We start from the raw sequence: 24,094 nt of genomic DNA, 5'->3' as shown, positions 1-24,094 counted from the left end.
GTTGGTTGGGAGGCGGGGGGAGAGGGAGGGGGAGGGTAAATCAAGCCATCAGCAGATGAGATACTTGCAAGTTGAAGTACAGAAGTGAATCACACACATATATATTCTGGCAAGCAGATCAGCTCGCTCTCTCTAATTTGCAATGGCTGCCATTATCAGAACAAGCACAGTGGTAATTTGCTGCTTTCTCTAACTTTATTGCCTCCCAAGTCACAGAAAGACAAAGCCTACAGTTCAGGGATTCCACTTTGAAATTAAGTTAAAAGTGATGGCAGAATCTGCTTAAATAATTTTCCATCCCACTTCAAGAAAAATGCCACTTTGTCAACTCTAAGAGATCCCTTGAAATTTCAAACATCAAGGTGAGGTTAATTCCACAAAATGACTTCATTCTAATAGTGTGAATTACCATGTAACTATCATTATGTGGTTTTGGGCTTCAGAAGATAAATTCAAATCATTCAAAAACGCTTGTGATGAGGATCAATTTATCACAATGTTCTCCCTGGGGATCCATTATATCATTCCTAAATAAGAATTTCTTCAGCAGAGAAACTGTGGTGGAAAAGCCTTTACAAAAACCTGACAAATGTAAAATCTTATCCTCCAAATAAAGTTTATTCATTATTTATAACTAACAGTTACAAGCAAATCCAATATTATCCAATAGTTTATACATATTATATGAGTTCATTACATAAATTCAAGATGAGCTGGTGAGTAAATAACAACACAAGACATAGTCATGGAAGAAAGAATTTGTGATCCTTATCACATTTTGCAGTATCAAAATCTACATCAATATTGTGCAGATTGCATGAAATATAACACAACACATCACATTTCCCCCAAGGCAATCTCTCCTCAAAACGAGAATAGGACACAAATATGTACATGTCTCATTCTTTTCAAATGTGAAGCATTTTACATAATCTGTAGTCATATATGAATCTGAGAGGTTTTATCTCCACAAAATCCAGAGTGGTTGAGTCTAAAGTTAATCTCAATGCTCCGCATTCAAATTCAGTGAAATTTTTAATGTACTTCACAGGAATATGCTCAAGAAACCCATTATTCTTCAAGGAACACTTTCATTTTAACATAATTTAAAAAATATATCGCATGTTGACTGGTTATTTGAGCTCACCTTCAATAAAGTTGTCTTTTGTAATGGTACTCATATTTGACCTTATTTAGAACCTAGGATGCATTGTTACCTTCAAAAGGTGTGAAATAAATGATAAATACCTTGATGCCATCAAAAACAAGTATGATACTTCACATTGTTCCTCACATTGCATAAAAGTTCCGTTTATTAAGGTAAAATTAAAAACATTTACATTTGGCTCAAGGCTGCAACCAGACTTGTGTGAATAAATCATGTAAGCTGTGATTCTTTAAATCCACATTGAGTGCCTATATAAGTTCAAAATCTTTATTTTATGCTAGTCATTTCCATTTCGCGTAATGACAATTTTTTTGTCTAGAGAATATTTTTGTACTGTTGATTAAAAAGTAGCCATATCACATAACCTATGACCATAGCAATAAGTTCTGCCTGGATCTTTAAAGTGAGGCTCCCTTTCTCGTACGGGCTTTGTAGCAAACTGATTTTTAAGAAGCACTTGCCTTATTATGGGAATAGCCTAGAACTCCCAATGCCATTTACAATAGCTATGCCAAGTAAGGCAAATATGTGCAGGCAATAAATATGACTGGCTGCAATGGCACTATATCAGGCTATCAAGAGTCCTGTTGGTTTTCTTGTTTCCCAGCAAGAAAACGAAAAACATGGGAGTTGTAAAGGCGGCATAAGGTCTCAGACCTTTTCCAGAAACTAGGCCCCTTCTGATAATCTGAAACTTCTTACAAAATGCATTCTGAAGGCAAAAGCTTCCAAGTTTGTGTTTATTGTCTTTCACTTTAATGTGACAAATGTAAAGATTGAAGTGAATGACTACATTTCAATCTTGATCTTCTGTTTCTTTCGTTCCAGCTACCTTTGTTTTAACATTTTGTTTGTAAAATTTCCCTTAGATATAATTAACTTTTATTTCACAACGTTGTTCCTAAAGTGAAACATTTGTGATTTAAAGTTGAATTCAATTGTCGGGAATGTTAGATCCATTACTGTTATTCTATACGGTCATAAAGGGGCAACTTTAAATCAATCTATCCTTTAGTGAACTGACAGTGAAGGGTTCACACTGGTTTCACACACTGGTTGACTTTATATCGAAGTCAACTTTGCTGCTAAATCAATGTTCCACCATATCCCATGGCTTTTCTACACTGTGCATTGGTTTAAGATTAGTCCTATGGGTGCTGATATAGGAACAGGAGAAAGCCATTCAGCTCGTTGAGCCTGCCTGACTTTCAATATGATCCTGGCTGATTGAACACTGCAGGCTGATGCTATTTCTGAAATTTTACGACGTAACTACAGTGCTGAATAACTATTTATCACAGGGTTATTAACAAATTTACTTTTAGTTATTTGGACAAATATCAGGCATGTACCTCATGTTCTAGGAAAGATCACTGGACCCAAAACATTAATTCTGATTTCTCTCCACAGATGCTGCCAGACTTGCTGAGCAGTGCAGCAATTTCAGCTTTTGTTACTGATTTCCAGAATCCATAGCTCTTTCAGTTATTATTTTAGTAGCTCACCTTGATTTTGAACAGTGACCTTACACAAACTTCTGGGGATGGTAGGGAATGAAGGAACCTACCCTGCAAAATTTCAAGGTGGCAACAAGCCGTGTCAAACAACACTGACTAAAATGGTTGAGAAAATGGCAAATAAAAGTTAACATGAGAAAATTAATGCACTAATGTGAAATCAACCACAATTTCCCACTATCTTACTGTTCTGTTTTACTACAATGTTATCCCTGGCAAATTGAGAGTAGCTTCCAGGCAAAGAGTTCAATCCATGGATCAGTGGAATATTGATGACTGTACAAATTGAGAAGGTAATAACAAGAATAATTCATCGCTTGAGAGCAAATTATGCCTTTCCTCAATTTCTTACTTAGTGTTATGTGTCAATGACCAGTACAACTTGCTTTCCCAGGGAAAAATAATATGAACTAGCCAAGAACAACATTGTATAGAGCTGGAAGCTGAGCTTCACAGAAACAACAGCAAAGCAATAAAGATGCTGAAAACCTAAGGCAAAAAATGCTGAAAATACTCAGCAGATCATGCAGTCTCTGTGGAGAGAGAAAAACAAAATTAACATTTCAGACAAATGATCTTCAGCAGACTCTACAGTAAGTGCCAGGCTGTAGATTTTTAGCATTTTCCCTTTTCCTGTGCATTCTGAAAAAGTTGCTCTTTTATTTAACATACAAAACAGATTCATTCTCATTACTATCAATCTACATTTGAACTATTTGTATGAGAATCAATGCAGTAATGTTAATACTTCAACGTGTTAATAAAACCTCTGCAAATGATGGGACTATTATGCATGAGTTTTGTCTTGTGAAACTTATATAGGCTTGCAAAGAGCTGACAATTATAGGACCTGTTTTCACAACTGTGTCGGTTCTTATCACCAGGAATGAAATTCATCAAATTGCTTGGCAAATATATCTAAAATTTGCTTATTTCAGTGAGTCTAAAAAAATACACGGTCGACTTTTATTTTTATGCTTTTTATTTCAAAGACTAATTTAATCCTTTAATAAATATCTTCTCTATTTAGCCTAATCATTGGCTGTTCCTCACAAAAGTAGAAAGCAGAATTTAAATTCATGGTCAATTTGTCAGTTGAGTAGAAGACATATTACCAACATTGTAATCGGCCTCATGGCTAACTCAATTTCACCCTGTTATGTAAATACAATTACAAAATAAATCATTTGTTGTTGTGATTTCTAACAACATCTTCAGACTCAAGGTTCTAAAATAACTGTGATTTATATTTAACCTTCAAAATGAGAGTTAACCAAAATACCTTGTACTTTTCAATACCACTGGGAATGGTTCGATTATACATGCTCAATTTAATACTTTCTAAATTGAACCCGCCAAGGTCTATATAATGGGTATTGCCCTTATACTTTGTAAAATATACTGGATTCAATATGCTATTTACACATGCTTTGTTAATGTGTTTGTTTCTATATAAAAGTGAATCTGTTTCAGAATCTATTCAATGCAATATTGCTCGTAACTCCATTGGCACCAAACACTGCTGATTCTAACGCTGCCAGATTGATTTTGCTGGTAAATTTTAACATAGGCGCAGTTAAAAGTTTTTATGGTTTAAGACATGAGTATGCAGAATCAAATGCATTGAATTTGCTGGTCTTTTAGTGCATTGCTATGGCAGTTCTTGGGCGTGACGAAACTTATTATGGTGTCATCAGAATAGAACATTAGAACACCACTCTCTAGCAGACAAGGGTTTGGTGAGAGAAACAGATTGAGCAGACAGAACAGCTCCACTTTTGCATACAGGTAAAAATGATCAAGCAACTATTAAATTTAAAAAGAAAACTCCTGTCATTTAGTTTTGAGATTAGCGTGCTTACTAGCAAGTCTTTGACATCACTTTTCGCTTTAGGAATTAAATGTTTCCCTGTTTTGCTTGCACATTTTTAATAATACAACAATTGTAATTTTTTTCAAAAATTGTCTTATTTCAGGAGAGATTGCCATCTTACCCAGCTTCCTTCAAAATAGGTTATTGAATATGTGTCGTTCATCTTTGAGCCACTGTGACTCTTCACCTCAAAAGGAAATGTCAATAACCTCTTCCAATTTCATTTACGTTGCTTTCAATTTTTTTTTGGCAATAGATTTCGTATTTGAATGTCAAACAAGCCAGCAATGAGAATGTAACTTGCAGAAACAGCATTTCGTGTACATTACGTTCACAAGCAATGACTGTGAACACAATGGATTTGACAGTGTTATCAGAATAATATTGAACACTGCTACAGCTATTGCCATTTGTAAACTGTTCATAGCATTCCACCGTACACAGCCTCCCCCTGACAGAACAGCCCATCCCAAATGTCAGCATGCATCCATTTTCTGATCCAGTAACTGTATTTGGCACCAATATTATCCAATATCTGCCTGCAGGCTGGATTGTATAGCTGTTGTCTTTGAAATCCTCTTAAAAGCAACATCCCAGTACTCCCTGCTGCCCTCATATCCCCATGCCCCCCTCCTGTGAAGTAATCTTTTCACATAATCTGACAGCTAAGTACATACATTGAGTTGCATGTAGAAGTTGAGTCATTGTTTTAAAATTAAAAACAGAAGGATCCACGTTAATGAAAAGGAAATGTCTTGGCCTCGGGTATGTTCACTGCCAAATTCATAAACATAATAGTCTACAAAACACAGTAGACATAATTGATGCAGTTAAGACTGTGACATACTTGGCTACTAAGTATAGCAACATCGAAAGTTACAAAAGTTAACTTTAAATAAACAACCTCGACTGAGGACATATGTATTTATTGTTATTGACATGCATTATGGGCTACCAGGACACTAATAGTTAGCTGGACTAATGGTGTAACGAGAGATTTTTAACACAGAACAAGCCCTTATTTATTTGTGAACAACACTTGATAAGCAGTGTCTTTAAATTTAAACTACCTTTGTCAAAAACTGTTTCAAAATGCTCCATGATTTTGCTGTATGTTAAAATAAGATGAAATGGGCATTTTTTTAAAGCCATACAGTTTTCACATGCAAAGCTACTTTCCTCTTTCTTCTGTCCACTGTACATTATTTACAGTGACACACTCAAGCAAAAAGACTGACATCCCTGAGAGATGTACACAAGTTATTTACAAAAATGCTGCATGTTTCACGTACGGCTTTATGATTTCTAGAAAGCGACATGTTGACTGATGCCAGCATTCCGACAACTGAACAGACTTTTTTTTGCCTTTATGTGCACAGTTAGCTCAGTTATAGCAGAGGGTGCACTGTGTATGATTCATCCCAATGGAAAACATTTCTGTTCTTATTTAAAGGAATGACCAGTGCAATCAACTGTCGGCTCAATAGTCCTCGCTTTCTCTTGTTTTACTTGTCCCAAATTATTAATATTGTGGAGATTTTTCCATAAGGAACAACAGATGCAAACTTGCACAGTATATCACTGTAATTTGCCACCAATAAACTGAATCAGGCCAACACAGTCTGGGTTTAACTAGCCTGAACTGGCATTAACAAAATAGTGGTCAAGGCAGTAAAGCAAAGCATATTTAAACCCTAGTAATGTACTTTGCAAGATAACACACAGTGTCCAAAAATCTTATTGATTAGTTCCACAAGTCCTCTTCTCAGTCCTTTATGCAGTCTTCCATGACTCCTTGGGCAGATAGCTCTGCAAGAACATTTTCCAAATAGTTAGGATCTGGGTAGCCATGTCCAGTTAAATTTGATCCAAACTCTGTTTTATGATGGATTTCATTCCATACTACAGTATCCGTTTCTCCAGTGGTGTTGGATGTTCCAATGGTGAAAATCAACCTGCGATCCCATGCCACAATCAAGAGCTTCAGAATCTAGTAATTGAAAATTAAAGGTCAGAAAGAAAGCAGATTTCCTTCCCTGAGGTGTATCAGTGAACCAAATAAGTATTTTCAATATTTGACATTGGTTATACGGTCACCATCAGATTTGTTTTTAATTCCAAATTTTTATCGGTTTTAAATTTCACTATCTACAACGGTGGAATTCAAATCCAGGTCGCCAAAACCAATGCATCCACTACTTATGTAGGTCTTTGGTAGGAGGAGATAAATTGTGTCATTATTCATTCACCGGACCGCAGGTGCCTTGAATGTGCTCTTAACAGCTTGCAGTTCTAGAGACAACAAACAGAAATTGCTGGAAAAACTCAGCAGGTCTGGCAGTATCTGTGGAGAGAAGTCAGAGTTCCCATTTCGAGTCCAGTGACCCTTCTTCAGAACTGATAGTAGCTAGGAAAAAGTTGGTTTTTTATGTAGAAGACAGGGATGCGTAAGGAGTAAAGGATAGGTCAAGATAGAGCCCACAAAGAGAGAAGAGCAGTTTTATGGACAAAGGAGTGGGTAATAATCAGCCGAGGGTGAAGGCTCTTGTGGTGCAATGGTACTGTCCCATCTGTGGGCCAGAAGACCTGGTCCACCCTGCTCCAATGGTTTGTCAAAACATGCCTGAACAGGTTGATTGAAATATCCGCACTTCCGGGGAAAGTTTTAAGAGCTTGGTGGTGCAGAAAATATGGACCAGCTAGCAAAACTTAGATAATTCCATTTGTTACCTGCAAATAAGATGGATCTAAGATCTGATCTGGGGCTCTTCTTTTTAAGGTTTTAAATGAGGTTTCCCACATCATTGTCATTAATTAACGTAACCTCCAGTCAGAAAAACCATCTGTATAGGGATCTGAGATAACAAGGTGTACAGCTGGATGAACACACTAGGTCAAGCAGCATCAGAGGAACAGGAAAGCTGACGTTTCGGGTCTGGACCCTTCTTCAGAAAACAAAAAATTTTGATGAAGAGTCTAGGCCTGAAACGTCAGCCCTCCTGCTCCTCCAATGCTGCTTGGCCTGCTGTGTTCATCCAGCTCTACACGTTGTTATCTCAGATTCTCCAGAATCTGCAGTTCCCACTACCTCTGTTCAGGGATCTCTTATACTTTTGAAGAAAAGTTATGCACCTCAATTACAAATGTAAAACATCCAGATTCAGGCATTTGAAGGAATTTAAAACTTGCTGTCAGGAGGCTTATAAAATCTACAGTTGGTCAAGATTTTAATTCAAGGACCTTTACAATATATAAATGATTAGCTATTATATTAGATTCCAAGTTGGGGTTTTGTTTTGACAGTGCATATAGAGATGTGTGTAAATATAAACCTTACCTTCCGGCCTTTCTCATTATCAGGCAGATAGCAGTGTCGGGGAAAGCCTCTGGCTGTGAACTTCTTTCCTTGATTGGGATGTTCAACGCCCTACACACAATTTTAAAAAAAAAAGAGGGGAAAGTGACAGTTGGACTGACTAATGAATCATAGTTTCACACAAGTAATAAGCCAGTTAAGACAAGTTTAAATACCCAGCAGGGATCTTTGCCCTCTAATACTGCGCATTGAAACTGAAGTGCATTCTGTCCACTGTTCACAAATCATGGTAAAACAAAATGACTTCGGGGCATTTCAACTGTGAGGAGGTTGTTTCCAAAAACTAAGCCAAATGCAATTCTTTCTACAGCACTTCTGAAAATTTGATTCTAACCCCCCTCCATCCAAAACTATCTGCTTTGTCCACTCTCATCTCCACACTGCTTCCCTCCCTTACCTTCATCAAACACATCCTGACTACAAGAATAAATACCCATTTCCCTGACCAACAACCTAATTCGAACCTCTAAGAATTTCACCTACCTACTTCAAAGCAGACATCAGACCCGAGCTTCAAAAAAGCTTCCTCAAAATCCTTCAGCTTCCTTTTTAATGTCCTATCACGTATCTTTTCTCGTCTCCAAAATTGTGGAACACATTGCCTCACAATAATACCTCTCTTTACTGACTACTCTAAATTGAAAATAGCTTAATACATCTGATTATTTAGTTTATTTTTAAAAGTACCAAACCACCTCTTTGTTATGTTATTCATCTTGTTTAATTAAAACTACTAAGCAGTAAACATATTTTCGTGCAACTTTTTTCTTTGCGTGGAGCATATCCCCTGTTGAGATCTCATTTCTGCATTGCAATTTAATTGAGGTTGGAGTGACGGAATTTTCCCTGTCCAACATGTCATATTCCACGGGCTGTTTTCTTTATCTGAATAACTTTGTTTGATATGCACCTCGTGTCTACTGAGCTGCTAAAGACATTAGATTGTATAAGTGATTGTTTCTCTTCAAGGGAATACAATTCGTTTCTCCTTGATGCATAAATGAAATAAATGATATTCAAAACATACATGGTATAGAGGCTTTTAAAATATATATTAATATCAGTACCAATACATGTCACCATTTGCTTGTATTGGTTCTCAATTCTTTTAAAGATTAAGTGTCCTAATTTTCACTCAACAAATAGCGATTATAGTTGCATGAAAGCTACTTGTGCCAGTGCTGTGGGGATTGTGCGCAGTCTGTGCAAAATCTACACTGTGCTTTGTTTTTTCTCAACAGAAATGAATAATTTAAATTTTCGCTGAACTATATTTGCAGTAAAAAGATAATAGTTACTCAAGTGATCCTAAAAAGATATGAAATTGTTAGAAGCATTCACTTGTAGTCCTGCTGGGATGTCATAAACAATGCGAATAGTTTTGACTTCTGGGTATCCGGGGAGTGAGTGCGGGATCACATGATACTCCATCTTCCCAGGTGGCTGTGTTCCAGTTTTCTCTCCATAGATGGCCTTGCACGTGGGGCACTGCAGGCTGCCATCCTAAAGAACAGAAACTTCCTTAGTGGTCTTCAATATTCTTGTGACTCTGAGGTTTTATGAGAGTTAATACAATACTGCATTATAAAAGTCTAAGATTTTTGAATAAATTTCTCTGGTACAATATTTCAGGTGGAGTACAAAAATGGCTAACATTATTTCATTTACATTCAGTATTTCCACTTTCAGCCCCTTTCCCACCATTTTACTTCTCTAGGTAAGAGTGGCTACTTCATAGCAATCTGGATGAAACACAACTGACCTCAGTGATCAAGACAGATTGTGCTCTGTCACTTGCCATCTTTGGTCTTCCGATTGTGAAACAACCTCCTGCCTCAAATCACACTTTGATAATTATTTCAAACTCACTATTGAATGATGCCCACTATTCCATTGCGCTGTGTGAAGCTCAGCTCCTCGTGAAATGTACACTGTTTCAACCTTGTGCTGTGCTAACGGCAGTACAACTTGGGCTAACGCACATGGTTCTACATGTGAGAAGCTGCAATTACAGTCTGACCATCATGTAAAGCCTCTGCATGGGGCAAGACAGAAGTGACAGCAGTGTTTATTCACATTACTAGTGTGTTTCTCCTCCTAGCTCATCAAGATTAACACAACAGCCACCATGAACATCTGAAGAATGACTCATGAACACCATGTGAACACATTGACTTGCTGTGAAATCAAATATGGCTGTTTCTCAAGTCATGACTATCTAAGATGATAGACAAGGCAGCAAAATGTGACAACTGTACAGTGATCATTGATGCACTTTCAAGAGGCTGCTGTAATAGTCTACATATTTTAAGGTTTATAAGTAAACACAACAGAAGCATCATCACTGAATGCAGAAAATAATTATATTAAGCTTTATCTTTTTTGGACATTAATCTTAAAACTACCTGAAATTTATTAATCTAATCTCAATGTTGTCTTCCCAAAACTTTTCCTGAAATAGCTTACTGTAATACATTGCAATGTTCTAAATTACACTGAAAACACGTTTCTTATTTAAAATGAATGCTTTCACGGAAGTATAAGATACAAGTAGAAATTTACAATTATTGAACAAATATTTTTCTATTACCACACACACTCGCTCGGAAGTTACTGACTTTTTCAGTATTTCAGGCTTCATTCCAAACCGTCCCCCTATACTTCTTTACATCCCATCCAAAACATTGAATCCTGGACATGAGACAGTTTCAAAACTCCTCAACTGGGCTGGAGGGAAACTCAATGCCACTAACACTGTACGCGGCTGGGAACCGGCTCTGCAGGGGGGTCTCTCAAAGGTAGCCACAATGGGGCTTCCTATTTCCTTGTAGATTGGAGCAGGGAGGGGGGACAGAGTCATAGCAACCTCTCAGTGGATAGTGGTGTCCAAACAGTTCATGGCAAAGTAGGTGGCTTCTTCTACTGAAGTCACAGTATACTTCAGTATGTCAGTTTCAACTACGCTCTAATTCAACAACTTAATTCAGCAGCAGTGTCTCATTTGGGAACACTAAAATGAGCCATATTGTTGTTTGCTCTTCACACTCACCCCTTTGAGAGGTGGCCCTCTCCAGGTTGTTAAAAAAGCTCTTCCAATGAATTCAATAACCAGTCAATTGAAGGTGAATGGAGTATTTTACCAGATGGCCACTTCTGCATCTGGTCATATTTGCCACCTCAACTAGTATATGGAAACAGTTGTTTAAGGTAGTTAGCTGCTGCCAATTCTTCTTTGTCAAAGATCTACCTGTTTAGTGGTAGAGTATCTACAGTGGAGACACTGTTATAGACAACAAGAAGGTTCATTGCATGACAGCAATAAGTAAAATTACATTTGGTCAGGCATAATTACCAGGACTTCAAGGATTTGGTACAGATTTACTTATACCCTCTAAAGTGGCATTAGAACATCTCATCTACACTCAGAGTGTGAGAGTCATCAAATAGACTAGGCGGAGCAGGTGTAAGCATAACCATTAACCCCCTCAGAACCATTACCACATACAACAGCGAACAAGTTGCTGGCTCTACGCCTTCTCAGCCCTCAGTACGAAAACTGCAGCACATTGTGGAGCTAGTAAAAAAGGGCCACACTATCCAAGAGTCTTATTTTCAAAATGGCTCATGCCTGATCTCTACCACATCCAACCTCCATGACCAAATGAGAATACGGCCCTTTGGTCTCTATCCTTCTTTATGAAAATAGACAGCACAGTGACTGGTTATTTAGTGATAGGCAGTAGAGATTAGACTTGTTTGGAAGATGCTGAATGCTTTATATATAAACAGATTTTAGGATGTTAAGTGAATGACAGGATATGGGGATGGTGCACAAAAGGTAGAGTTGGGGTAACAGACAGCCACTATCTTTACTGAAAGGGGCGGGGGAGGCAGGTGCAGGTTCTTATATTCTTTGCTGCTCCACTCTCAGAGCTTCAATTTCAAAATCCTTGCCCTGGCTCAACAAAATGGACAAGCTGTGCTAAACCTCCAAATTTTTTGGCCTATTGGTTGATCTTCCATTACAAACTGGGATGAAGCAGGCCGAGTTCCAACAAGCCTTTTACAAATTTTATTTACTTGCAGGACATGGGCATTGCTGACAGAGCCAGCATTTATCACTGGGCCTCTAGTTGCCTTTGAGAAGGTGGTGGAGAGCTGCCTCCTTGAACTGCTGCAGTCCATGTGCTAAACTTACAATAGCGGTAGTCAGCTAAGGGTAAAGTTGCCATTTGTCAGTCTGTGAGGAATTCCTGTGCTGGTCCTGGATACGTAAAGTCATAAATCACTACCCTGCTCCATCCAAAAAATTTCCTTTTCTTTTTAATGTAACTTGGCCAAAGGTCTGAAGATAAAAACCATCCCCTGTAATTGATATAAAAATGCCCCTTCAGTTACAATCCAGCCAATTAGGAAATGTGATGTTGATACTATTGTACTGTCAGCTCCTGTTGGGTGAGACTCCAGACCTGAAAAGGAACTCCTTAGCTGGTCTATTTTAACAGGTGCTCTCAAACAAAGTTTACCTCGGGATGAAATCTAAAAATACTAAACAGATTTAGTAGCATCTGGAAAGGGAAAAGAAATCCAAGTAAGTTGTTGACCTTGTATCAATTCTTCGTTCATTCTGAGAAGACATGCTTGACCCAAAACCATTTTCTCACAACGGACGCTGTCTGATCTGCGGAGTGTTTTCCAGCATTTTCGGTTTCAGATCATAGCCCCCCTACAGTGTGGAGGGAGGCCATTTGGCCCATCAAGTCTGCACTAACCTCCCAGTCAGAGCCAGCCCGCTAGACTATCCTTGTGAACCCACATTTACCATGGCTGACTCACCTAGCCTACACTTCCCTGAATAGTACTAACAATTTACCATGACAATCCATGCAAACTGCACGACTTTGGACTGTGGGAGGAAACCCTCACAGACATGGGAAGAACATGCAAACTCTGCAAACAGTCACCTAGGCTGGAATCGAACTGGGGGCCCTGGTGCCACGAGGCAGCAGTGCTAACCACTGAGCCACCGTGCTGCTCTAACGTCCAGTATCAACAGTGTTCAGGGCACCATGTACTCGTGCATAAGACCTGCATTAAAACCTGTGATCTAGTCAAAATCTCTCCACCATTAACTCATCAAGGACATGCTCGCTCATCAAATGGATCCCTGAAATGCTGCTTTTGCACACAGAGAGGGTCAAAACCTGCCCAGTGCAACAGCAACAGCAAGGCACCTGCAAGCTCAACAATTACCCTTTTCCAGTACCAATCTATATATTCAGCCCTCAAAAAAAGAGGCTTTTTTTGGTGTTTATCTTGGAAAGGTAGTCCAAATCTTTGTACTTATGGAACACAAAAATGGATATGGTTGAAGAAACATATCCATGTACTAGTACAGAAGCAAGGATGAGAGTTAAACTAAAATTTCTTGACTAAAAGCTGAGTACATGAATACAACATCGTAGTCAGCCAACAGTATTAACCCAGTGATGTGAGCAAAGAGAAATTGCTGAAGACAATACAATGGCCTTATCTTCATATTATTCCGAACATGCAAGTCTATTTCCCACTGGTTTGGAATCTTGAACAAGAGAAAGTTATCTCCCATGATATTTGTTGATGACCATTCTGTTATCAGTCTCCCCCAGCATCATCGGAGGGTCATCACTGTCAAGCCACTGAACTGAAGCAGTCACAACTCAAGGAGCTGGGCAGTGGCTGGTTACACTGTAACATGTGGCTCACCTCAACTCCTCAAATTCCTTTCATCAGATACAAGGCTCAAGTCATGGCTGTAATGGACTATTCATCACTTTCTCTGGATGAACACAGTCACATCTCCCTGCTCTCAGCACACTGCATTCTGCACAGGGTACAGAAGAAACTGCAGTAAATTACTTCAACTGGACATCTTCCCCTACAAACGTAACCACCATGGGACAAAGCAGAAATGTTCTTGTGTACTTCTCCAAACCACACATCATCTTGACTTGAATCTGTATCATGATTGCTGAATCATTATCCTAGAATTCCCCACTAGTACTGCTGTAAGAGCATCATCGTCAAAAGGCCTGGGGCAACTCAAGCAAATGTTTTGCCTTTTCAGCCAACTAGGCAAAAGCAACAAATTCCAGCAAAGTCCGTGAACAAACTCCAAAGCAGGACATTCCATTATCTCGCTTCAGCTGCCTGAAACCAGCATTGTCTTACATTTGTCACATAACACAATAAACAGTAGAGACTCAGTAATTGGCTGTAAACATTTTTACTTAATGTTATTTAACAAGATCTGACCTCAGAGAATCAGAGGAGGAGACAAACGAACCCATGCCCTCTCAGACACCAATTTAGAACAAGGTCAGGAGCAGCAAGTTATGGAGCTCTAAGGAGATCACTTATGACTGAAGCAATAGAATGTGAGGAGAGAGAACCAAGACAGGAAGAAAAATAATACAGGAACTAACTAAATTTCTCAAAGAAAACTACCCATATATTTTGTAGTAACCGACTATGGATTGTCACTTGTAGTAGTTATTTTACATACAGTAACTGTTCAAGGTGATGGGCAGGTTACCATGTTACTATGTGAGGTTTCCTGGTCACTGGTGGTGCCTCCCACTTCAAATGAGGTTTCTTAAAATCACAAAGAGAAAGGAACTGAGTACCAAACAAATCAGTTATTACATTTTTTCAAGAAAAAAAACTACAAGTGATCAATTCAACTAGAGGCTGTGGTCATGTTTGTGTATTATTTTATTCTATTTCAGACAAGCCTAGTTTGGATTGTGGTTTACCATGTCATCTAATTAACTTGCTCCTGTAAGTCATTTTATCCATCTGTTCTTCTCTATATCACTCTGTAAATTTGTGCCAGTTGTAGGCAGCACCTATTTGCTTATATTTAAAGGCTCAGTAATATGTCCCACATTACAAACCGCTGCTTAAGTCTTAGCCAATTGGCCATTGTGAACGCATGATTATAACAACAGTCCGGATACGTGTTGAGTGATAACAAGGTGTAGAGCTGGATGAACACAGCAGGCCAAGCAGTACCAGAGGAGCAGAAGGCTGATATTTTGGGCCCAGACACTTCTTCAGAAATCTGCAGTTCCTACTAAGTCTGGATATGTTTACTGGCTTTTCAATATGACTACTTACTTCACAATTTTTCAGCTGTTGAATGTTTGAAATTGATGCTACATTTGAGAACATAGTAATTGTGACATGTGATCAAACTACCGGCTCATACTTTATAAAATAAATTCCTTGAACTCACATATTTTCATTATATTTCAATTGGTAATTTTTGGGATATTGTAGCAAATACAATTTTATTTTCATCTTCAAAAGGTTAGAATTAATTTTTATATCGGAGCTTCCTGACAGAGATGCCCCTTCAAACCACACACCATCCTGACTTGGAACTCCACCATCATTTTTCCAACGTCATTGGGTCAAAATTGCGCAACTTACTTCCTATCAACACCGAGTAACCCCAGACACTTGCCCGAGGACTGCAACAGCAAAAATTTATCACCTCTTTCTCCATGGCAATTTGGGCTGGGCAATACATGCTGATCTGGCCAGCATGACCATATCCCACGATCAATTTAAAAAAAAGATTCTTGATTGAAACAAAAATGAGACTTTCAGGTATTACAACTTGAAGAAAAAGATCCATAATACTGCAATTACTATCACCAGTGCTTCACAGTCAATGATATTGGCTTACTGGTAGACCTCACCTTATTGCCATTGTTGTACATGGCTACAAGACATAGGAGATGGTACATGTGACTGCATTTACTGAGCTTTCCAACAAGTTCTGGTTTCACTCCTTTCAGACTCATGACACCTTCATAGCCCGATGAGCTGACCAGCCTTTCCATACAGATGGTGCAATCCTATAAGTAGAAACACAACACATTTACAAGGGAGAAAGAGTCCCATTTGGCCAATCCAGTCTGCATCCTTTCATTTAATCTGTTGTCAGCAGAGGTTTCCAAGATCCCATTTCTCGCGTGATTCTGAATGTAGTGCGAGATCAGCTCTGACAACAGCACATGTCAAATGGGTAATGTTTTGATTTTAACTGTGTTTTCTACAGAAATAGCGAAAGTAATCGGCCATAATAGACAATGTCCAAAGCTAAAATTATTTCAGTTCAAATTGTGACAACAATTTCACCTGATGTCAGCTATTGTAACACCAGGTTTCCAAAAGGCAAATCTTGTTTTTTATTCCTCACTTTCGGTCAAATCTTAAGTGGTATTATTGGTTTATGGAACAGTGCAGATGACCATTGAATGATGCCTTGTATAATTTCTACATGTAAATGTCAGTCCTGTAGAACACAAAATCTGAAGGATGGAAAACATTGGAGAATTAACTTCCAAATGGGGAATGCTATGGCATTGCATTAATGTCACTGGACTCACAATCAGCCGTCAGGAAATTTGTGGGAGAATGGATTTGAATCCCACGATGACAGGTATTGAAATTTCAACTCAGTAACAAAACTGGAATAAACTGGTCTTCTGGTGATTGTGTGATCACTGTCAATTGTTTTGTTTATCACAATCTGGTTCAGTGATATCCTTTAGAGAAGGAAATCTACCACCCTTACCTGGTCTGGTCTGTGTGTGACTCCAGACCTAAAGCAAAGTGGTTGACTCTTTACTGTCCTCTGACAATTAGAGAGGAGATAAACAAATTCTGGCTGAGCCAGCAATGATATGTCCTGTGAGCAAGTAAAACAAATATACTCCCAGAGAAATTAAAAATGGTAAACACTTCATTTATTGTACTTTTGCTGAAGGTAAGGACAAAATTCTGAGAAGCTTACCAGTTCTCCAAGTCTCATTTAAATTCTTTACTGGGAACGAAACTAACACAATTCAGTTTGCACTCAATACCCATGCAAAGAAACATTTAAACAGATTTAATGGAAAAACAATATCAGTGTAGTTCACAAAGAGCGAAAAGACAAGAATACGAAGGAATACTGCCTGGCCAGATGGAAGAGTAAGGAGAGATGACAGAAAACTTGATTGGTGGATGGATATTGAGGAAGTTTCAAAGTTATAGAGATTGTAAATGCAAAGTGGTTTAGGGCAGGAATTCTGGAGGTGGGATTGTGGTAACTGCAAGATCAATGGACAACTGTGCAAAAGCCAGAATGATCAAAGTGTCAGGGTAAGAGTTACAAAAATAGAAAAAGTTTCAGAGATAGGATGGGACAAGACTTTGAAGGGTTTTGGAAATAGGGACAAAAATTTTAGATTCAATTTCATGGGAGACCAGGTCTGTAAGGATCCAGACAACGGGCAAACAGGAATTACTGCTGGAGAGTTGGCTGTATCAGTAGTATCCAGACCAACATACTGAGACCAACTATAACAATCTTCCTGCTCCTCTGCCTGAATTTGGTGAATGCAACTCGCACTAATGATTTGAACCTCAGACCTTGATGCTATGCACAACTTAGTGTCATACCTGTGTGTTTTTGATATCAAATTATGGAGGGGCTCATTAATCACCATTTAAGGCTCCAACGGATTACAAAATAAAATCAAAACACAACCACAAACCAGTTCTAAAACAAAGTTCATCTAATCAGTCTCCTTCTGTGTAAATAAACAAGCTTCTAGTAGTTAAAATGTCACACATATTTATCAGCGTTAGATGACAGATTTATTTCAACAAAATGAACATTTATTTAAAATAATTTAATGAAGGCATTTCTCTTGATTATACATTTCTCTTGATTATACACTGAAAGGATAATCAGCGTTTGTTCATTTACTAAGCAGCAGCTTCTTAGCCCACTTTCAATGTCCTGGAGTGATCTTTGCCATCAGAGATGTTCATTAGGCATTTATTTCCACTTCCTGAATGACCCCCTCAAATAACTCAGATCTACAGTAACAACGTCAAGTTGCTGTAAACATTAGATAGGGGTTGCCTGCACCTCTCTGGCAGCAACTACTGAGACATAGTGTTGATTGTTGTCACAGTTTATCTGGTTCACTGATGTGGAAAGGAAATCTGTCACCTCTGCTTGATCGGGCCCACCTATGCCTCCAAACTCACTGCAATGCGGCTGACTCTGAACTGCCCTCTGAAATGGGTCAGTAAGCCATTCAATCACGGACAATTAGCAATGGGCAAAAAAATGCCTGGCCTTGTCAAATTTTCATTTTGGTGTCAAACAGATAACGTTGGAAGTATGATCTTAATTCTTCACCTAATAGTTACTGTACAAACGTATCATGTTGGTGTAAGGAGAAGGGACAAACATTAACTAAGATATCTCAGCAGGAAAAGTTAATGTATTAAGTTCTGGTCTGTGTGTCATGCCCCATGTCTGCCAGGGACTAAAAATTCAGGAGGATTTCCTGATGCCAGAGAGTCTATAGAATCCATGGAAGAGCACAATGCACCAGGCACAACCTTCAGAATAGAAAATCAGAACAAAAAGCAATTTTACACCAGGGCTCTGGATTGGTTTTAAGCAGGAATGAGGAAGCAAGGTTAAAGTAGGGATCTACAGCCTGTAAACATGGATTTCCTCTTTAATGTGCCTGAATGCGATCCATGGCATGAATAGGGAGTTGTATTTCAGAGATTCAACTGTACATTAGATCATTGGCAGGATTTAAATTTTTGTTGTATCATGCTGGTTGGATAAGCAGCACTCCCCTCTTGTTTAGGCCATATTCTCATTCTGAAAAATGCAAGCAATGGTCTGCTTTTTAGCTTAAAAGTATTTACAAAAAGCAGGCTATGATTGGTACGTGTTAAGGAGTGTTTAGAAACAAAAATTATGAGGGAATTACTGAATAGCTGGGATGTTATAAGTAAACAGCACTAATTTAAGATAATCACAAGTCCAATTAAATGACAAATGAAAAAAATTAACTGTTATTGAAGCAGGATGACTGAATTCTCTTAAAAAGGAATCTGTTTGTTAAAGCGGACTATTAAATGTACGAGAAACAGGTAGGAGTGTGGCATTATATTGGATGGTTTACAGACAGTAGTACCAACCCAGATTTAATAGGCCAAATCAGTTTTGTTAACCTTCTTTTTGAGCTCTATCATTTTACGATTTCAAGATCTAAACTTTCCAGTTATCGTCAGAATAAGGCGAAATGTTAAGCTGTTTGAGGCCTAATGTGTTTCTTACTTTGCTCAAGACAAACCCTGTGCCTCTTAGATAAATAAATTACCTTAATAAAACCTTTATGTATATTGATTATCCCTTGTTAACAGACAATACACCGATTTTAATTAGGGATAACAAGGTGGAGAGCTGGATGAACACAACAGGCCAAGCAGCATCAGAGGAGTGGGAAAGCTGACGTTTTGGGTCGAGACCCTTCTTCAGAAATTTTTGCCTTTGCTTTGGAGTAACTGAAATCTTTCAAAATCTGTCCACCCTGCAGAAATCAATAGCTAATTAAACTTAAGTGCATTAGCAATGGATTACTGATTGTAGGGTTTCACAGGAACGCTAATTTGAAATTGACAAATGTTTCAAATGCTATGATTTTTGAAAAGGAGATGACAGTTGGTGCTCAGTCAAGATCAGAGTATTCCTTAAAATGCATTTCTTCTCGGTGTGTAGGCACCAGTAATGCTATATATACTGCTGTCCTTCATTGCAATGAAAAAATTCAAAGTCAACCTCAGTGGATTTGAGACCCAATGGCCAAATTAGTTGCTATTTTAATCTAAATTGGTTACTGTAATAACCAAGCTTGTTAATGCTTCACGGTCAGATTGCCAGTTACTGAATTTATCTTGCAGAATGCTCTGGTGAAATGTGAAGTCAGTCCATCTACATGAGTAATCTAGTATTATATCTTCGCACAGAGAGTGGTGGGCGTGTGAAATGTGCTGCCGGCAGTGATAATGGAATCAGATACTTTAAAGACTTTTAGACGGCTCTTGGACAGGCACATGAAGGATAGTAAAATTTAGCGTATGCAGGGCAGATCAATCTTAGTAGGATAATAGGTTGGCACAGCACCGTGGGCAGAATATTGCACTGTATTCTATGTTCTACAAGTAGTTACTGGCTATGACTATTTAAAATAGTCTTTATTTTAAATATTATAATACTAATGATGCCCATTGTTATACTGCATTAATATGAAGATCATGTGCAGTATTCATGTGAAGTCAATTGAGCAGTCTAATGAAAGCCAATCTATTAAATGTTACAGAGACAGTAGGAACTGCAGATGCTGGAGAATCTAAGATAACAAGTTGTAGAGCTGGATGAACGCAGAAGAGCAGGAAGGCTGACATTTCGGGCCAAAACATCAGCCTTCCTGCTCCTCTGATACTGCTTGGCCTGCCACGTTCATCCAGCTCTACACCTTGTTATCTCTATTAAACATTACAATCAGATTGCTCTCGCGAACCTTGGATTTCACCTCTGCCATGTCCTGCAGGAGTCTCTTGTCACACAGTAACCTCCCTAATCCAAAAGTACAACCTTTGTCGGCACTCCAGCCAACGCCTCACTGCTGACAGGAAAAATATTCATGACAGAATGGGACCCATTCACCACCTCAGTGATTTCACCTCTTGTAATCTAGTAATGTCAGTTTCTGTCACAGTGGTGCCAAGATGGCAGCACTTTGTGCCCAAATCAGGCAGCCATTATTGGAGCTGGTGCTGGGTCTCGGGCCTTGAGTTTCTGGAACAAATTTAAGACCTCCTTCCTCACTGGCAGCTGTCTCAGGTTACAGTGGGTGGGGCAGGGAATAGGCCACAGAAGAGGCCACATAAACTGGAGTTAGGGCAAAGCCCTTTGTCAGAGACTGACTGCTTGCATACACCAATGATGGACTTAATTTCCTGCTTTTGGAATACTGTCCATATGTCTGAAAATCAACTGTCCTGGTATCGCGTGTTGGACTAGACATTGGTTTCTGAAGCGGCACGGCATTGTACTGATTATTCACCTATAAAGCTGCTGCCATCAGTTCCAATTGCTAGGCTGACGGCGTTAATTGTCAGCGACATGCTCTTTGGATGTCTGAGGTCCCACTGCACGATCAATCTTCACCAAAGCAGCTTCATTTCTTTTCAGTCCAGCTTTTCCACTTGAGTGCTCAGCTGTCCTTTAATTGTTGGAATTAATTGTTGTCAGCAGCATGTCCAGGAGCGGACAGTGGATTGGTAGAAGGGATTCTGCATACTGTTGTCAGCAACGTGCTACATCATGAACAGGTAAAATTTTAAATCTTCCAATAAAATGCCCTACATCCATTCTCTTCAGGCTCTATCCTATCGTTTACACCCTACTCCAGCCACCTCCCTATTTTCTGCATCTAAACTGACGTTTTCCCACATACCATCAGTTCTGAGGAAGAGTCACTGGACCCGAAACGTTAACTGTTTTCTCTTTCACAGATGCTGCCAGACCTGTTGAGCTTTTCCAGCAACTTTGTTTTTGTTCCTGTACTACATTCATACTCTAATTGACGCAGTTGTACTTTTTTATTGTCACACTGACATTTTAAATGTTTTAGTTGTGGCTTCTCACTGCACTGCCCAAACTGCTACCTTTGCATTATTAACAAAGGGCTGAAATAGAGTGAAAAGGTTAGACAGGGATTAACAGCAACCGAGTCATCAATTCAACAAAGTGATAAATTTGCAAGTTAAATGGTAATGTGCATGAGGTTTGTCACAGCAATACACAGCTTTAAAGTACAGTATGTTCCAGCACAATAAAAGCTAACTCTCCAATGTGTTCAAGGTATTAGATGTTATTTTACCCAACAAATTCGAACAAATTGCGACACACTAATGGGCTGCAACAAAGGCCAGATTCATGCACACAAAAAACTACCACGATATCAAGAGATAGAAATTCATTGCAAGCAGGGGTGTAGAACAGGCAACATCAAATCAACTTACCATTATATGCACTGCTTGACATTCAGTTCCACTGACACCTATATTAGTGCAGTTGATTCAATAAGACCATGAACCGACTACAAAGAATCTCCCTCCCCAAACGAAACAAGAATTACACTGAATCCTATATCCTCCATAACCCAGATATAGTAGGAACTGCCGATGTTGGAGAATCTGAGATAACAAGGTGTAGGGCTGGATGAACACAGCAGGCCAAGCAGCATCAGAGCAGCAGGAAAGCTAACATTTTCTGAAAAAGGGTCTAGACCTGAAACGTCAGCTTTCCTGCTCGGCTTGCTGTGTACATCCAACTCTACACCTTGTTATCTTCCATAACCCAAGTCCATCCGACCTCTTGCTGCCTTCTATTCTAAAGCCTACAATCAAAAATCATTCATTAACCCTTCATCTCACTGATGATTGTTTGCCATCTGGGCCTTAAGACATGGTATTCACTCCCACTTCTTTACACCTCCTGCAATAAAACCCCTTTCAAAACCAGCATTTTTGTCTGCTCCAACATTTTTTCCTCAGGATAGAGTTTTGTCTGATAGTGCACTTGCAAAGCACATTGGGTGTATTTTCCTAGATTACTGACACTATACAAATGTAAGTCATTGTTGAAAGGAATAGGAAGCAATTCAATATTTTGGAATTGTGTTAATAAACTTCTGTGATACAACACAATAAAATCATATGGAGCCTGAGTGCATCTTGGAAGGTTCAAACAACATGACAAAAACCTTTCCAGAAGGAGGGCTGTGTATTGAAGATTTCTTGAAAAAGTTGTAAAGTCAAACTGTAGTCATGAACGGCTTTAAGCATGATAATAAATTATACAGAAAAAAAACGCTGTTTTTTTTAATCAAGCCACAGGCACGGACAAAACTCCTGCCAAATATGTTTCCCTAGAACATTTCAAAATGACTTAATTGCTTATAAACACTTCAGGAAACCCTGAGGTGTGAAAGGTGCAACATAGTCAGGGGCAGCACGGTGGCTGTGGCTAGCACTGCTGCCTCACAGTTTCAGGGGCCTGGGTTCGATTCCACTCTCAGGCAACTGTCTGTGTGGAGTTTGCACATTCTCTGGGAGGAAACCCACGCACTGTCCAAAGATGCGCAGGTTAGGAGGATTGGCCATGCTAAATTACCCAAAAATTGTTCAGGGATGTGTAGATTAGGTGGGTTACATTGTGATGGTCTGGGTGGGATGCTGTGACAGTCAGTGTGGACTTGTTGGGCCGAAGGGCCTGCTTCCACACTGTAGGGTGTCTAAGTCAAGTCAAGTTGCAAGTTTCTCTCTCATTTGGCATGAAAACCCAGGATGGGAAGGTTGAGATCATAAAGCTTCATCACCAAAAAATGTCTTTATTATTAAAAGCACATTTATAAAACAGAGTCTATTCCAGTCATTTACAAAGACAAGAGTAAGATCACAGACAAAGACTACATATAAATCAAGGACAGCAACAGGTGAGAAGTTATGACACAAAGAACGTTTCAGAATTTATTAAATAAAAGAGAAAAGCAGACATACAAAGCAATGCTTTGGCCTACAAACACACGCTCATTTTCCATTATTGTGTTAAAAATTAAAATCTCTCATTTCAGGCCTAATCTTTCTCCATCAGCATGAAACAGAAGCTCTAGTTCTTAATGTTCTTTGAAGTAAGGACAGAATAAATTCACAGTGGCAAGTTCAAGTATTGCAGCTGTAAGGAGCATAGTTTGTACTTCTGTTGTTTGAGGTGGAACAATAACATGCAGTAGGTGAACTGAATTGTCACAGATACCTATCACCTTCTTGTCTTTCTGTAGCACTGTGACTGAGGGATAGTTTGATAGGTAACCCTCACCTCATCTGGTGGATTCTTGACCTTCTGCATGTATCTTCGCACCACGTCCTCTGGGGATTTTACTGTTGGGGCAAAATAAAGAGATCATAAATGCATTAATATCTCACACCAGAAATCCCTCATTCCAGCAGCTGTATGTATGTAAGCCTACTTTTATTAGTCAAATTCTGCAAAGGCATCACAAGAATGGTGATAAAAGGTTGGGTATACGTTAAACTATTTTGCAAGGAGTGCCACAGCCTTGGAAACACTGTAGAAGTGTCTCTGTACAGTGATCTGGTTTGTGATTGGCAATGACCACGGAATCCAATAAATACAGGCCCATACTTCAAAGAGGTCGACAGTTCTTTTTCACCATTGCATA

At 38.9% G+C, this 24,094-nt stretch overlaps 1 protein-coding gene across 2 annotated transcripts in view; it reads right to left on the bottom strand.

Annotated features, from left to right (window-relative positions):
* Nucleotides 1-597: 597 nt before the first annotated feature.
* Nucleotides 598-24,094, bottom strand: part of dtx1 (deltex 1, E3 ubiquitin ligase) — a 213,506-nt gene continuing 190,009 nt past the window's right edge. Inside the window, exons 5-9 of one of the 2 annotated variants that reach the window (XM_048556030.2) lie at nucleotides 23,731-23,792; nucleotides 15,680-15,838; nucleotides 9,276-9,437; nucleotides 7,896-7,985; nucleotides 598-6,548 (exon numbers count right to left, since the gene is read on the bottom strand). In XM_048556030.2, the coding sequence (XP_048411987.1) occupies nucleotides 6,324-6,548; nucleotides 7,896-7,985; nucleotides 9,276-9,437; nucleotides 15,680-15,838; nucleotides 23,731-23,792 (698 nt within the window). In that variant the 3' untranslated portion in view covers nucleotides 598-6,323. Of the gene's footprint in view, nucleotides 6,549-7,895; nucleotides 7,986-9,232; nucleotides 9,438-15,679; nucleotides 15,839-23,730; nucleotides 23,793-24,094 lie in introns of those variants that run through there. The other variant, XM_048556031.2, reaches the window with a different exon arrangement.

The sequence above is a fragment of the Stegostoma tigrinum genome, chromosome 26, assembly GCF_030684315.1.
Source record: "Stegostoma tigrinum isolate sSteTig4 chromosome 26, sSteTig4.hap1, whole genome shotgun sequence".
NCBI classification, from domain to species: domain Eukaryota; kingdom Metazoa; phylum Chordata; class Chondrichthyes; order Orectolobiformes; family Stegostomatidae; genus Stegostoma; species Stegostoma tigrinum.
Note: the sequence above shows the minus strand (reverse complement) of the source record. Positions and strands in the feature narration are given on the sequence as shown.